Below are 15,242 nucleotides of genomic sequence, written 5' to 3'. Positions count from 1 at the left end.
GTAAAATTTACAAGCCATATGACAACTATAATCTAAGGTAGGGCTACAATTTCCCTGTGAATATACAGGCAAAATAGACCTTATTTATTCTTCAATAGGATACACTTCTTTAACTTTCAGCTAACTGGGGAAAAGACTCCTTTTATGTTTATACATAGTTGCATAACAGTAAAGGCGCAAATGAAGAGCCAAGATAATTTCAAGTACCTTTTGTATGTACGTAGCAGGTCCTAAAAAGTGACAAATTTCCATCAGAAGTTCAGCCAAGTTCATTCTGAAATTTGCAAGACCATCAGGCAACTCACTGCTTCCACCATCTCCATCATAAGCAGATTCATCAATCTGTGGATAACAAAAAGGCACTTTCGATTGGAGTCATTGGACAATTCCAAATCAGCATATACTAGAAGGGGTGTTCATGACCTAAGTGTGCAAAAATATACTATGTCAAGCACTACCATTAAGATCATCCAACCAAAGGCAGTAGAAAAAGTGTCAATAGATTTATTGAATAGACTAGAAAACCCAGCATGTGTAATAAGGTACATGCAAATTATTATAATCAATCCAACCTGTAAAAAGCTAAAAGTGAACTGCAACACAGGTCACTAGCCTCAATACAGCATAACAGAAGTGATTAGCATGCTGAAAATGAGGTTCATAAGGCCAGAAAGTAACTAAATTTGTAGTAAGCCCAGCAAAAGAGTATCAAGTAAACCTGAGAAAAAACATTTCCCAAAGTTCCCTTCTTTTATGTCATCCGGACTAAATAGGGATACATGAAACGATGAAAATAAGCTGAGAACATGTAAAAGTAAGAAAAATAAAATAAAACCTGATTACGCAGCAGCAGTGCATCAAGTAAGGCTGAGAACACAGGGAAAAACATTTTCTCTATATGTTCCCTTCTTTTTCTCTCATCCGCATTGATAGCAAGTATATAACTGGCAAGGCTACCCCTGAAATGTATTGAAGGAAAATGACTAGTTTTTTAGACACAAACAAAACTGACCCACCCCCCCCCCCCTCTCCCCCTCCAAATAAAATAAATAAGAAACACTAAAAAGAAAGGAAAAAAAAAAAAAAAAAAAAAAAAAAAGCTATACCAGAACTGCAATGTTGAATCTGCAATGTCCCAATCTTCACTAGGAAAAGCCACACAGCTGCAATATATAACGATATTAGTAGTTCTATGTAGAAACATAAACTTCTACATTATTGAGCAAAAGGGTTTCTTACACAGTCCTCATACAGTCACACCACAAACTAATGGCAGCTACAGCAATCAATCAAAGCCTAATCCCATAAGTGGGGTCAGCTACATCAATCAATAAGTCACACCTCCATATGGTTTTTATTGATTTAGAGAATGCCTATAACAAGGTGCCAAGATAGGTACTTTGGTGGGTAATGTTGAAAAAAGGTATCCTGCAAAGGTACATGAACCTGGTTAAGGATATGTATTGGATGTGTCAACAAATGTGAGGACATGTGTTGAATTGACAAAAGATTTTCCTATTACACTTGGATTGCATCAAGGGTCTGCATTAAGCCCTTTTCTTTTTGCAACGGTTCTAGATGAAGTAACCATGCCTATTCAAGATGAGGTCCCATGGTGTATGTTGTTTGTGAATGATATCGTTTTGGTGGATGAAACTAAAGATGGGGTTAATGCCAAATTGGAGCAATGCAGGCAAAGGTTGGAATCTAGTGGGTTTAAGCTAAGTCTAAATAAGACTGAATATTTGGTATGCCGCTTCGGTACACAGAGGGGGACAAGTGATGATGAGGTTGGACGGAAAGGATTTGACCATGAGTGAGTGTTTTAAATATCTTGGGTCAATCATCCAAAAGAATGGTGACATTGGTCAAGATGTGGCCCACAAGATTAAGTCGAAGTAGCTTAAATGGAGAGCGGCCACGGGAGTGTTATGTGACCAAAACATTCCTTTACAGTTGAAGGGAAAATTCTATAGGACTGCCATAAAACCAGTGTTGCTTTATGGTACGGAATGTTGGGCTTTTAAGAAGGAGCACATTAAAAAGATGAAGGTTATAAAAATGCACATGTTAAGATGGATGTGCGGGAACACTCTAAGAGATAGAATCAGAAATAAGGTTATTGGCACGTAAGTGGGTGTTGCTGCAAACAAACTAAGGGAAAATCGTTTGTGTTGGTTCGTGCATGTGAGACGGAGACCCAGGGTGCACCAGTACGAAGAGTGGAAGAATGGGATCATGGAGACCTCAAACACGGTAAAGGGAGACCGAAAATGACTTGGTTAGAAGGAGTTAGGTTGGATATGAAGCAAATGGGTTTGCATGAGAATAAGGTATTTAATCGTAAGGGATGGAATAGAAAGATTTTTGTGGATGACAATACGGAATAATCACTTTTGGTTCATATAGCCGACCCTACTTATGGGATTAAGGCTCTGATTGATTGATTAAAAATATTCAAGTGACTAGGTTACAATGTCTTACTAATTTAAAAATAATTCCTTTGCATATAATTAAGCTTATTCTACAAAGAAGTGAAATAAGAACCCGTATAAAAGCTTATTCTACAACAAATTGAAATAAGCACCCTTATAGAAGCTTATTAAGCCTCCAACAATCTTTCAATTCCAACAGACACTATATACACGAAATAGAAAAAAAGTAAGCTCCCTTTCTTCATGTAATTTTACATAACAAGCATCTTATCGTCTCTTATTGTTCAGCAATTATCCTTTGAGCTACAGCTTGTTCCATACATTGAATGCATGCTAAGAAGGGAAAAAAGGGAAAATAAAAAAGAAGCTTAAGAGGTTTTGTGTGCATAGACATTGGTGGTACAGAACCTACTTGTAGTAAAATGACATTCCATGCTCTAGTTCATTCCAACCCAGGGAATTAAATCTCGATTGCATGACCACATGTCCACATCGCAATTGCATTATAAAGGTTTTTGAGCTTACTACAATCATGAAAGGGCACAGAAACTACCCCCCATGTTTCTCTAGGAAGAAGATCAGCATTAAATTTGCAAAGCAACTGCACCTAAATTAAAACCGTGTTCCTAATTTGTTGAATCCTTCCAATTTTTCAGTATTGTTAGCATTTATGCATTCACCATCTCAAACTTCATAATAACCTAGTTGACTTTTAGAAAAAAAAAGGGTTTAATGGACAAAATCCATCAGGAATAGTTATTAGTCAAGCAGTGCATTAAATGAATAAGAAAATGAATGCTTAGGATAATTAATTTGAAACATACAGAAATGAAAAGGACAATGAATGACACACAAACAAAGTATAATTGTTAATAACCTTATCTTCCAACACCTTAATAACCATAAAAGCTCTATTTCATTTGAAGGCATAGTTAGTCAATTTTGCTAATTGAGGATTTACTTGTACAGCATTCAAAAACAGATAGGAAAGATAAGATGAGAGTGAACTTAAAGAAGAAAGCAAGTGATGTCATTGATGGAACAATTATGCAACTACAAAAGGTAAATTGCAAGATGCAAATCACCTCCTTTGATTCTAAGAGAAACAAGTTAATAAATGATACCAGACCTTAACAGTGCATCTGCTAAGATCAGAGACTCTGAGCTTGCATCTACGATCAAAGAGGGTGCCTAACAGAAAACAAGGTGAGGAGAAAAAAAATTTGTATCAGTGGTGATTTTCTACAATATTACCTTAATAAAAAAGACAAAAAATTAGAATTAGACAAGTCTAGACTTATAACTAAGATATTGTCAACTTACAGCCTGACCAATTTCTGACATCAAGCATGCAATTCCACTAATAATTTTTTCATCTCCGTTGCCTAGTGCTGGACGAAGTAGAGCATCCTTTAAAAACTGAACTCTACACAATAAAACCTGAGGTAGATCCTACAAAGCCAAGTAAGAATAAATTAATTAAGATAACCAAGAATTACTGGACATCAAAGGATTGGTGAGTATAGTTAGTAGCTGCGGTACAAAAGCCTCTATCAACTTGATAAAAGAAACAGATACGATTCTGGAGGACCAAAGGACCTTTTAACAAAAAAGAGGTAACAAAAGTAAGCTCAGAAAAGCGAGAAAACCAAGATAGCATGTAAGACAGCCAAAAAGGCTTCTTAGAACTCCCCCAGCAGTTAATAGCATTAAGAAAAACAAGCCATAAAGTTAATCAATCAAAACCAGATCCACAGCAGTACAGCATATGAATCTGAATTCTATCATTATCTTTTCAGTCATAACTCATAAGCATTTAAAACTGTCAAAGATACTATGCAAAATTGCTCAAATTCCATATCTATACTGTGCTATTAAGGCTACAGCCCAGGTAGCAACTAGCAAGGGATCAGAAAAAGGGTTAGAAGACCAACATATCACAAATAACAGGAAACGGGATACATATTCGCACATATAGAATATAGGAAGTACATTAATAAATCCTGTTGCTTATTTTCTTAAAGCAGGCTTTAAACAGTATTGGCTTATTGCAAATTATACAAGTCACACGTTGACTATCAAAAAATAAAATTCATCGGCTGATTGAGTGAATGTTTTAAATATCTTGGGTTAATCATCGAGAAATATGGTGACATTGATCAAGACGTGGCCCACGGGATTAAGTCAGAGTGGCTTAAGTGGAGAGCGGCCACGGGAGTGTTATGTGACCGAAGCATTCCCTTATAGTTGAAAGGAAAATTCTACATGACTGCCATAAGACCGGTGTTGCTCTATGGTACAAAATGTTGGGCTTCTAAGGAGCATATTAAAAAGATGGAGATTACATAAATGCGCATGTTAAGATGGATGTGCGGGAACACTCTAAGAGATTGAATCAGAAGTGAGGTTATTCGCAAGAAAGTGGGGTGGCAAGCATTGCAGACAAACTAAGAGAAAATCGTCTGCGTTGGTTTGGACATGTGAGACAAAGACCCGATGGTGCACCCGGTACGAAGAGTGGAAGTGTGGGACCATGGAGGGGTTAAACGAGAGAGAGGGAGACCGAAAATAACTTGGTTGGAAGGAGTTAGGAAGGACGTGAAGTATATGGATTTGCATGAGGATGAGGCATTAGATCGTAAGGGATGGAGGAGAAAGATTTTTGTCGATGACTACACGGAATAATCACTTTTGGTTCATGTAGCCGACCCACTTATGGGATTAAGGCTTTGATTGATTGGTTGGTTGATAGGTCCATACATGACCACAAACAATTATATTATGTTAATAACTAATATTGCTGGCACATAGCCCATTAGGTGAAAGAAACAATCCTTATGGTCCACTTCACATATCTAGTCCAATATTAGAAAAGCTACTAATAATCTTACACTCTAACAACCAACCTATTCGCTACAGCGTGTATCGTTACTGTGGACCACATAGATATAAGTACAGAATATAGAATAGAACCAGACAAAGAATTGTGAGGGAAAAATTCACCCAAGAGAGGAAGGCTGAATCTCGTAAACAAGAACTACAAAAAAATGACAAGATAAGATAAAATTTTAGCAACTTTGAGTACATACTCTGGAAGTACACTTGACAATAGAGATGACAGCCAAATAGAGGAGGTTGGTGACTAGTTTCCCGGCAAGTCGACCGCAACAAGGTGCATGGCCACTGACACTAGAGAATCAAAAAAGGAGAGGCTTCGAGAGAATTAGGTCGGATCAGGTCTAGGATTTTGATTTTTTTTTTTACGTTTTCTAGTGATTAAAAAAAAGGGAGAGTATGGATTTCACTTCCATTTTGAACCCTTAAAAAAATACAAAAATGTTTCGATTGCTAGAACAGCACTACGTTAGGATTACTCGAATTTGGATACCCATATCCGACACTAGTACCTTTGTGCAAGTGTCCAACTCGGTTATATTGTAAAAAAAAATACCAAGATATCGGTCTAATGAAGTATCCAATTGTCATACCCATGTCTGAGAGGTGAAATGAAGAGTCCAAGTAACATAGGTTAGGATCTTTGAATGGTGACTTTCTACAAGTCTAGGTACTCCATACCTAGCAGTCTTAATCAAAAATATATTAGGGGTATTTTATTAACACTGAAGCTCTAGTTAAAATCCTTTGTGACAGAAGAACAAGATGAAACTGACATGATATAAACCAGAGTAGCATTGTCAAAACTAGAGAGAGTCGGCGGCAGCAGCCACATGCGTGAACAGTTGGATATGAGCCCCTAGTTCTCTTGACATGAAAAAGTTTTTTAAAGCTGGTAGGAAAAAAAATTCAGGCAGGAAGGGAGTTTATTACAAAAACTGGGTACTACTCTCTCACAGAGTTCATCAAAAGAAGCAACAACAGCCATCAGAGAAGGGAGAGCCAAAAACATCATATATGCCTGTCAATGTTAGTTCTAGTCCATTCTAAGTTTTTTCCCAAATGTAAGAGAAAACAGAAAATTCAGAAGAAATTTTACAAGAAAACGCATGTTCTATTTTCCAGGGGGAAAATTCATGGGCAAATGATGTGGTATTGCATAGATCATAGGGTAACCTTATTTGAAACATATTAACTCGAAAGATGTCTATGGTACTTTTTTCAAAGAAATTCTAACCCCAATGATGGGTTTAAAAGATATGGTAAGCTGATTTCCACTGCTGGAAAAAGAAAACAAATCATATAAGAACCATAATTCCCTATTAAATTTAGAATATTATTAAGTACCCCAGTTTCTCATAATAGAGGTTTTAATATATTAAATTTAATATGGATAACTAATTTTATCAGAAGGTTCCTAAAATAAAGCAAAGAGTTGCCCTTGTATAAGAAACTGCAATGCTAGCATACAGTAATCACATTAAAAAACACATTAGTTACCTCTAAGTACAAACTTCAGGTTGGATTATCCTGTATATTATGCAATACCATCATGTTATCTCATGAATTTTTCTTTTCTTGGAGATCAATATTTTTCATTAAATGAAATTCTTCTGGATACAGATTCATAATCAAAAGTTATATCCACCGCTTAGTAGCTTACAATGACTTAAGATCAAAATTTAAAAATTTGCAACAAGAGTTTCAACTTACGAAACCAAGCCTCTATAAGTCAACCTGACACAATGGTGTATGTACTACGGGATTTTCAACCAAAACTTTCTTGTTATTTTAATAAGAATTTTCAACAAGAAAAAAAGTCTTAAAACCAATAAGTTCTATCCAATTCGAATATAAAAAATCAAGTTAGATTTTGACACAATTTTCAGCAGTCTAATACAAAAAAAAAAAAAAAAAAAAAAAAAAAAAAAAAAGAGTGCAATACCTCATGGCGACTCACAAGCTCAACAAGAACTTCAACAGCCAGATCAAAGGAAGATGAAACCTAAGAAAATGAAAAAAATGACATTAGTAGAAACCTCTGCGTTAAGTCAATTTTTCCCCGACCTCTTTTTTTAAGGGACAGGTGAAATAAATAAGCACATAATCTAATAGAGCCAAACATTTTTTTTTTTTTTTTTTTGAGGGATAATAGCACCAAACATAGAACAGTTAAGGAGCTGACTAACAAACCTGTAAAGAATTGAACACGAAATTCAGAAGAGGATGAGAAGACAATGAGCCACAAGGAATTTCAGAGAAGCATCCAACTCGGACCTGAAAGTGAAAACACAAAGCTTGATTTGACTAACTGCAATGAATAAGCAAAGCTACATGGAAGTTATACCCTATCCAATGTAATAATAACCAGTCATAACTCATCCGAAAATGGCCATGAAATCCCAGCTTAATAGCAATGGTCAGATTAACTACATATAATAGAAAATGGATAGAGCAGCTTGGTCCGGTCACCAAAGTTTCATTGGTGGAATATTCACAACATTGATCTTACCCAGCTGAGTAAGCACCGCAATATCTTCCTATTCCTTTCATGCATCTGGTTGGTATCTTCGAACCTTATCTCTGATTGCTGCCTCAGGAACTCAAGGACCATTGAAGTATGTGATAAAAGCTGCATTTCATCGATTCATAAGAGGCAAGACAGAAAGTACACAAAAGCAAATGCTATGCCAGTTCAGACTGAGGAAACACCTCTCTAGTATACTGAGACCTCTGTGCAAAATTTATGCTACTATCAGTACTTTGATCCTCAACTACTTCTTCCGGCAAAACAGTCAGCATTTCCAAAACAGCAACGTTGCCGTTTTCCTGTGTTTGAAAATTTTGAAGATTGTAGAAAAGTTGTTCAATTGGTTGCCTATACTCTGCTGCATGGAGCACAAGTGCAGAGAGTGCCAGACATATCTGAGTTAAAAGCTGCCAAGAAGAATAGGGCTGACAGTGAATTATATTGCCAAGAAAAGACAAAAAAAAAACATATTTACAGCCAATATAAGAGATATCCAAGAGCAAATTTACATGAAACTTTCAAAAATTGTTGATAAAACTTAATAATTTCCTTGAGAACCAAGACAGACAAACAAATTCAAACTAGAGAGATGAAAAACCTGTGGAGGTCCTGAACTAAATCTTCTAGCAGCCACCAAAAGAGCATTCAACAACGCATCCTTTGCTCCCGATTGTAAGTAGTAACCCTCGTTGTGTATCTGCCAAAGAAAATTATTATTCAAATTAGTGTAATCAAACAGCAGAAACTTTCGGATCCACCACAAATTCCGGCCTTCAAGTTTTTGCTGTCTAATCAATTTTAGCAAAACTAACATTAAGGTTCTAGATTCTATAGATGTGGATTCAAATCAAACTAACATAGTCTATCCGCTTAACATATTTTGGTATATGTTGCTTTATGGATGAGACTAAAGTCAGGGTTAATTTTAAGATGGATCAATTGAGCCAAGGAAAATATGAGTACATTGAATGCCAATTAGATACCGAAAGGGAGCGTCACAAGGATTTAGCGACATAAGATGGTAAGGGAGTTAGCCATGTTTAAGTACCTTGGTAGATGTTGTAGAAGGATTGAAAGTCACCAAGAAATTATTCATATAAGTTGATGGCTCAAATGAATGAGCAACCAGAGAATACCATTAGAGTTACAGAAAAGTATTCTATATGGACGTGGGCATCTAAGAAAGACCACAGATTTAATAGAAATGTATGATGAGAATTTGAGATGGGTAAGGGAGCACCTTAAAGTATAGAAATCAAAATGAATATATTCAAGGTAGGTTGGAGTAGAAGATGTAGCAGATAAGATAAGATAGAACCGGCTACATTGGTTTTATATATATGCAACATTAACCATAAAATGTATTGGTAGCCCCATTAGCGTCTCCAATTCGAGACAAGAGATTAGTGTGTTGGGAAAGTGGAAAGCAAAGGATATAAGGATTTTAGAAGAAGTTGAAAAAGGTCAAACAAGACTTGGATAGAAGAAATTCAAAACGGTATGAAGAAACTGAGTTAGAAATAGCATATAGCCCTCATAAGAAATGAAGATAAAAAATTTAATAAATGTAGTTGACCCCATCCTTATTTGGATTAAGGCTTTGGTTTATATAGAAGTTCTAGTTCATTTAAATATTATCTTTAGCTTAATTCATTTACTATCTACGCCTAGTGTTTTGAAAAAGCACGCCTGATGTGCGCTGGCTCCATGAGTTAAAGGTCATGCGCTTTTTGCGGTCTAGGGAAAGTGAATTTGCTGAAGCGCACAACAATTTTTCCACAAATTTCAATCCTTTATAATATGAGCCTTACTTCAAGGAGGTGCACCAAAGCACACTAAGGTACACCTAAGGCACATGGAACTAAACACCTTGGTGAGCCTTGTGCTTTTTTATGCATTGTCTACGCCCATAACAAATTTAACAAAGTGATTGAGCCTCATAACACTTATAGTTGCACTCTAGTGGACATTGCTTTCTAGTGTAGCGTGAACACTATACGGAAGATACTTTGAAGTTGTGGACATTACGTAATTTCTTTCTAGTTGTTTATTTTGAGCTAAATGGATACTTAGGGTCCATACTAGAAAGAAGTTGAGCTAAATGGATACTAAGGGTCCTTACTAGAAAGAAGTAGAATGATATTACAAGGCCATGAGCTTATTTATATTATAATCGCTTTTGTATATTATCCTGAAATATTGAACCTCGTATTCCCGAACAGCTCAACAACTTCAACCTTTTTAACCTATGTTAAATCCATGGGTACTTCTGTTAGATCCATGGGTAGGGTACACTCTATCAATATACTCTAAGGACTTAATTCCAGCCACAAGGCGCCAACATCACACCTAAACTAATCTCCAATCAAAAATCTCAAAGGGGCTTGGTCCTTTTAAAAATCTCAAATTATAGTATTTTACTTCCTCCATTCAAAATTAGATGATACTTTGTTTTGGAACACTCTTTAAGGAACGGTGGCAAAGAAAAAAGAAAAAAAAAACAAAAACCACCCCACTACCCACTGCCCATATTAATATCCTTCACAAATTAAGCCCACCAGCAATAATTGCACAGCCACCGCAAAATTTACACCACCACCACTTACACAATCACCCTCCATAATTAACCAACTTAAAATTGTTGAAAACACCAAATTATGGTAATATTGTACATAAATAAGAAATGGAGGTAGTAATTTGGAATAGAGGACATAGATCATTATTACCCCTTTATAAATTACATTGATAAGTTCGTTTGAATGGTTGAGTAGCGCTTATGTTACAGGTATTTGGGATGGCTTTATAAGGAAAGTGTTGTAAGTAATCCGAGAGAAAGGGAGTATAAAAAAAGTAGAGCGCAAAGAGTCCTTTAGAGAAGATCTGTAAAAGAGCATTGCTTGCCTTTCACACTTTGCTAACACCTTCAAAGTATGTCCAAAAAGAAGCAAAGCATAGATGTATCATGTATGTAGTTTTAAACTTCTAATCCTGAATGTGAAGGTTAATACAATTTCATTACAGCCACAAACTACAAATAAAAGAAAAGCACGCCTGAAAATTTTTCCTATTACTCCTCCTAAAAGGTATTACCTCCTTTTTTTTTTTCTACTCACTTACTATTCATTGGGTCAAACTAAAAAGATTTGACCTTCTATTGGTACTTACATACAAAACGAAAATCATCAATTGATTTTGTTAGATTCGTTACAATGCTTGGTATCCAAACATCTAATTATCATAACTTACATTCGTAAGTAATTAAAAATATAATTGGTCAAACATGTGTGTTGAAGACCACGCAAAATACAAAGGAGTAGCACAAAAAAGAGCAGAGTGAGCATGAAGTGATTGCGCTTGTTAAGCATTGGTGAACAGAATCAAAAAGCACCCATGCTTTCAAAATTCATTTCCAGCAAACAATGATACAATATAAGTATTCCTTGTCTCACAGCTATTAATACAAAGCACAAATACCGGGAAGAAAGCAATATTTTATGCCACGATGTTTTTGCAAACTATAACTTATGATAAACCATTAAACCCTCTCCAAACAAAGTACAAGCCAAAGTTCTTGCACCTGCCAATTTTGCTTTTATTTTTTGTGACGGGAACCACACAATTAACACACAAATAGTCCAATTTAGAACAATAAAGAACAGTCATTCTTATATATGGCCTAAATACAACACCAAGTAAAGATAGAGTAGACACACATCTAATTTCAGTTGACGAGGAAAGCACCCAAAGCAATTCACCAAAAGAACTCAAATTCACTTCTTTTTGCATACTCCCTAAAATGGGAGCTAGCCATCCCTTTTGGAGAACACCATAATCATAACATAAGAATTCGAATTCACCAAGGTGCATGTCCTCACTCTTCCATAAACTTAACTATAATACAATTTTGAGCTAATAAATCACAATGTAAAATCTATGTAAAAATTTCTTCATTATCAAAAAAAAAAAAATATATATATATATATATATATATCATTGATAAAGTAACTAAAACAATCAAATTTCACAAAACCCATTTGACAAAAAAGCAATCAAAAGACACCCATTTCATATCTCAAAATACCCATGCAACCCAAATCAAAAAAACCAAATAAAAAGCTAAATAATCAATGGAAAAAAACAAAGAAACAAACCTTGCGTTTAAGAATCTGGGCAGCAAAGAATTCGACTTCGAAATCGGAGAAATAAGGCGGGAGGTGAGAAGAAGAAGTGAGAAGAGAAGTGGCAACCTCCCAAGCAGCATCGGATTGTTGAAATTGAATCAGCCATTGATTAGCAGCAACTCTATTACAAGATTGAGAATCGTGGTTCAATACATTAACAGCTTGTGCAACCTGGATTTGAAGTTCATCCATAAAAATAAATTAAGGGGGTGTTTGTTTTTACAATTCAATTCAAAAAATTGAAATTGAAAATGAAAGAGATTATAATCATAGGCGGAGAAGACGACGCCTGTAATTCTTAGGTGTGATCTGACGGTTAATGGGTGCTAGTAATTCTATTGGGTTATTGAGTTTATGAAGAGGAGGTGCCTTATTGGTGGTCACTGCCTCACTAATGCTATGCTCACTGAAGTGAGAAAAAAGTTTCAAAAAAAAAAAAAAAAAAAAAAGGTTGGTGTTAGAAGCAAAATCTGAAGAGACTTCAACTATAAAAATAATAAATATATAACTTGTTTGACACTTGGCGGTTTCTCTTGGTGTGGTCGGCTGTTTGTATAGGCTTTTTATGTTAGTTGTTTGACGGTTGGTTGTTAAATATGTTTGATAAAGTTGGTTGTTGGTTGTTTTATATAAAAATGACTTTTAAGGGTATTTGTATATTTTATTATCTTTGTGATATGGTTTGCAAATAATAATAATTATTATTATTAAATATTAATTATTTAAAGTAGGGATAGGTAAGTAATTTTATTTGTATAAAACCAAAAGCCAATACCAAAAAATTAGTAAGGCTAGCTTTTTATTTTTAGCCTGCTTTTTAGCTAATAAAAAAACCATTTACCAATCACTTTTTTTTGCTGTTTGACCAAGATGAAAAGCCAAAAGTCAGAAGTCAATCAAAAGTCATTTACCAAACAAGGCCATAGAAATTTGTTGTCTTGATCTTTTGGGTGAGGAAATAATATTTTCGGGTTTTTTTTTTCTTTTTTTACTATTGCAACACTTTGATTTGTTGTAGATAGTACAATTATCTTAGGTGGTTTTAAGTTGAATGTCCAAGTAATGTTAAAAATTAAATAAATAAAAAAAAAAGGTTATCGTGCAATATGATAGTATTAGAGTTGTTACAATTTATACTTTCATAACAGCATATATTTATGTATAGTGTAAGGAAAAAAAAAATGGGGATCCATATCTAGATTCACTAGGCCCAGCGGATTCGCGTCCAAAATAGATCTAAAATGGGTCTTGCACATTTTTCTTATTATTCATCATCAATCATTTATAAATCCTAATGCATCAAGAATTCAAGAAAATTGCAAAAAAGAGACAAGTTTATAAAATATATTTTTTATTCAAAAGTATTTAATTTATTTTTAAATGGAATAAAAATAATTGGTGAACAGGTTCTAATTAAGGAAATTAAAGGGAGTAAAACTCCTTACTAATGGCATGTGCGTAAATATCTATTTTCTTATTTAAAAAGGGGTATAAAAACCTCACACCGCCGACCACCACCGAGCGTGTAATCCCCCATAGTTTTAAATTTTTTATTAATGAAATTTAATTTTATTTATAATATTAATTTGCATTTTCACCAAAATTATTTTAAAATTTGGTTAAAATTTTTAAACCATTATTTGGGTTGAAAAATTATTTTATTTCAAAGGATTTTATGTACTCCTATTAAACTAAGCTTATGTCCATGAAAATAAGTCCAATTCATTTTATACATTATTTGGGCCCTATTACTGCATTATATATTATCCATTCAATTTATGAGATTCAAGTTCAACTCTTCTTCTTACCCTACAAGTTTCTACTACTTATAAATATCACATAAGTCCCCAAAATTTTCCCACACAAAAGTGAACAAGTCCAAAAATCAGATTTTCTTTTTCTTTTTCTTTTTCTCTTTTCTTTTTTCCTTTCTTTTCCTCCTTCATATGTGAACCTTGTTGCTCCCCCTGTGCACTGCCTCCCTGCTGCCCATCACCTAGAGGTGATCAACATTGACCTGACCGCTAGCCTGACTCGAAAATAGGGCGGGTTAGGGCAAACCTAAAAACACATTTTTAGTTGAACAAACCCAAACCTGCCCTGAAAAAAGCTTTAAAAATCCCGTTTTGGCCAAACAAGCCAGCCACTTTTTTGCGGGCTTGGGCACAAGATACGAATGTTAAGGCTCGGCTCGACCCAACCCAATTTTTTTATCACTAATACCATCGCTCAATAGCCCAGCCGCGACCCACCAATAGCCCAGCCGCGACCCACCATTTTGTTGTTTATTTATATTTACTTATGTAAATTGATTTGAGGTTTTAATTTTTATTGTTTAAAACTTGTTTAATTAGTATCAAAATTATATTTTAATTGTTTATAAACTATAATTTCAAATTCTTATACTTGGTATTATTTTCAAATTCGTCATAATTTATAAACTAGGGTTTAATTATTAAAAATCATGATTTTAGGGTTTTCATGAATAATTGTTTTAAGGCTTTTATATTTTTGGTGATTATAATTATTGTTTAGTTTGTTTTAACTTCATTCCGATCAGTTTGGATAAACAAATTATTCGTGTTTTGATTTGTTTTCATTATCTGATTTTCGACCATTAATATTAATCAAATTTTAATCGCAGTTAGATTCTAAACTCGTTTGATTTTTAAAAAATACTAGTGTTTTCCATGTGGAAACAACGTTTTGAGCATGCCTCAATGGAGTCACTACCATTGGTAATGAGCACCACCCTCTTGTGGCCAAATTCAACCTCTAAATATAGTTTTCGAGCATTTTTTGATTTTTAACGAAGACTTTATGTTTTAAATTTTATCATGAGTTTGATTAATTAAATAAACTACATTTAAAGTTAATTAACCGTAATTCCAAACTTGTATAATTAATACTGACTACTATTTTAATTATTTATTTTGAAAGGGATTTTTATGGTCAAGCGGGTAATTTTTTAGTGTTTTTATGACTTAAATTTTGAGTAGAAAGTATAATCTTTGAAATCTTTTTACTAGCAATTTCCATGGCTTAAATGGAGATTTTCCTTTGTAATCCCCCGTATTTTAAAATATTTTATAAATGAAATTTTATTTTATTTATAATATTTATTTGTATTTTTCCAGAATTTAATTTTCAAATTATTAATTTGGGTCAAAAATTATTTTAGGCTAAATTATTTTATGAACC

The 15,242-nt window shown here is 34.3% G+C and overlaps 1 protein-coding gene across 1 annotated transcript in view; it reads right to left on the bottom strand.

Moving 5' to 3' along the window:
* LOC110688664 (transportin MOS14-like) overlaps nucleotides 1–12,533 on the bottom strand; it is a 33,347-nt gene extending 20,814 nt beyond the window's left edge. Inside the window, exons 1-11 of the mRNA XM_021865399.1 lie at nucleotides 12,012–12,533; nucleotides 8,459–8,557; nucleotides 8,043–8,267; nucleotides 7,843–7,962; nucleotides 7,524–7,607; nucleotides 7,276–7,335; nucleotides 3,759–3,887; nucleotides 3,565–3,626; nucleotides 1,107–1,163; nucleotides 836–959; nucleotides 208–342 (exon numbers count right to left, since the gene is read on the bottom strand). Coding sequence (XP_021721091.1) covers nucleotides 208–342; nucleotides 836–959; nucleotides 1,107–1,163; nucleotides 3,565–3,626; nucleotides 3,759–3,887; nucleotides 7,276–7,335; nucleotides 7,524–7,607; nucleotides 7,843–7,962; nucleotides 8,043–8,267; nucleotides 8,459–8,557; nucleotides 12,012–12,233 — 1,317 coding nt within the window. The 5' untranslated portion in view covers nucleotides 12,234–12,533. The remainder of the gene's footprint in view (nucleotides 1–207; nucleotides 343–835; nucleotides 960–1,106; nucleotides 1,164–3,564; nucleotides 3,627–3,758; nucleotides 3,888–7,275; nucleotides 7,336–7,523; nucleotides 7,608–7,842; nucleotides 7,963–8,042; nucleotides 8,268–8,458; nucleotides 8,558–12,011) is intronic.
* Between the last annotated feature and the right edge of the window lie 2,709 nt (nucleotides 12,534–15,242).

Source organism: Chenopodium quinoa, unplaced genomic scaffold, assembly GCF_001683475.1.
Source record: "Chenopodium quinoa cultivar QQ74 unplaced genomic scaffold, ASM168347v1, whole genome shotgun sequence".
Taxonomy (NCBI): Eukaryota; Viridiplantae; Streptophyta; class Magnoliopsida; order Caryophyllales; family Amaranthaceae; genus Chenopodium; species Chenopodium quinoa.
This window is presented reverse-complemented; position numbering and strand designations above follow the sequence as displayed.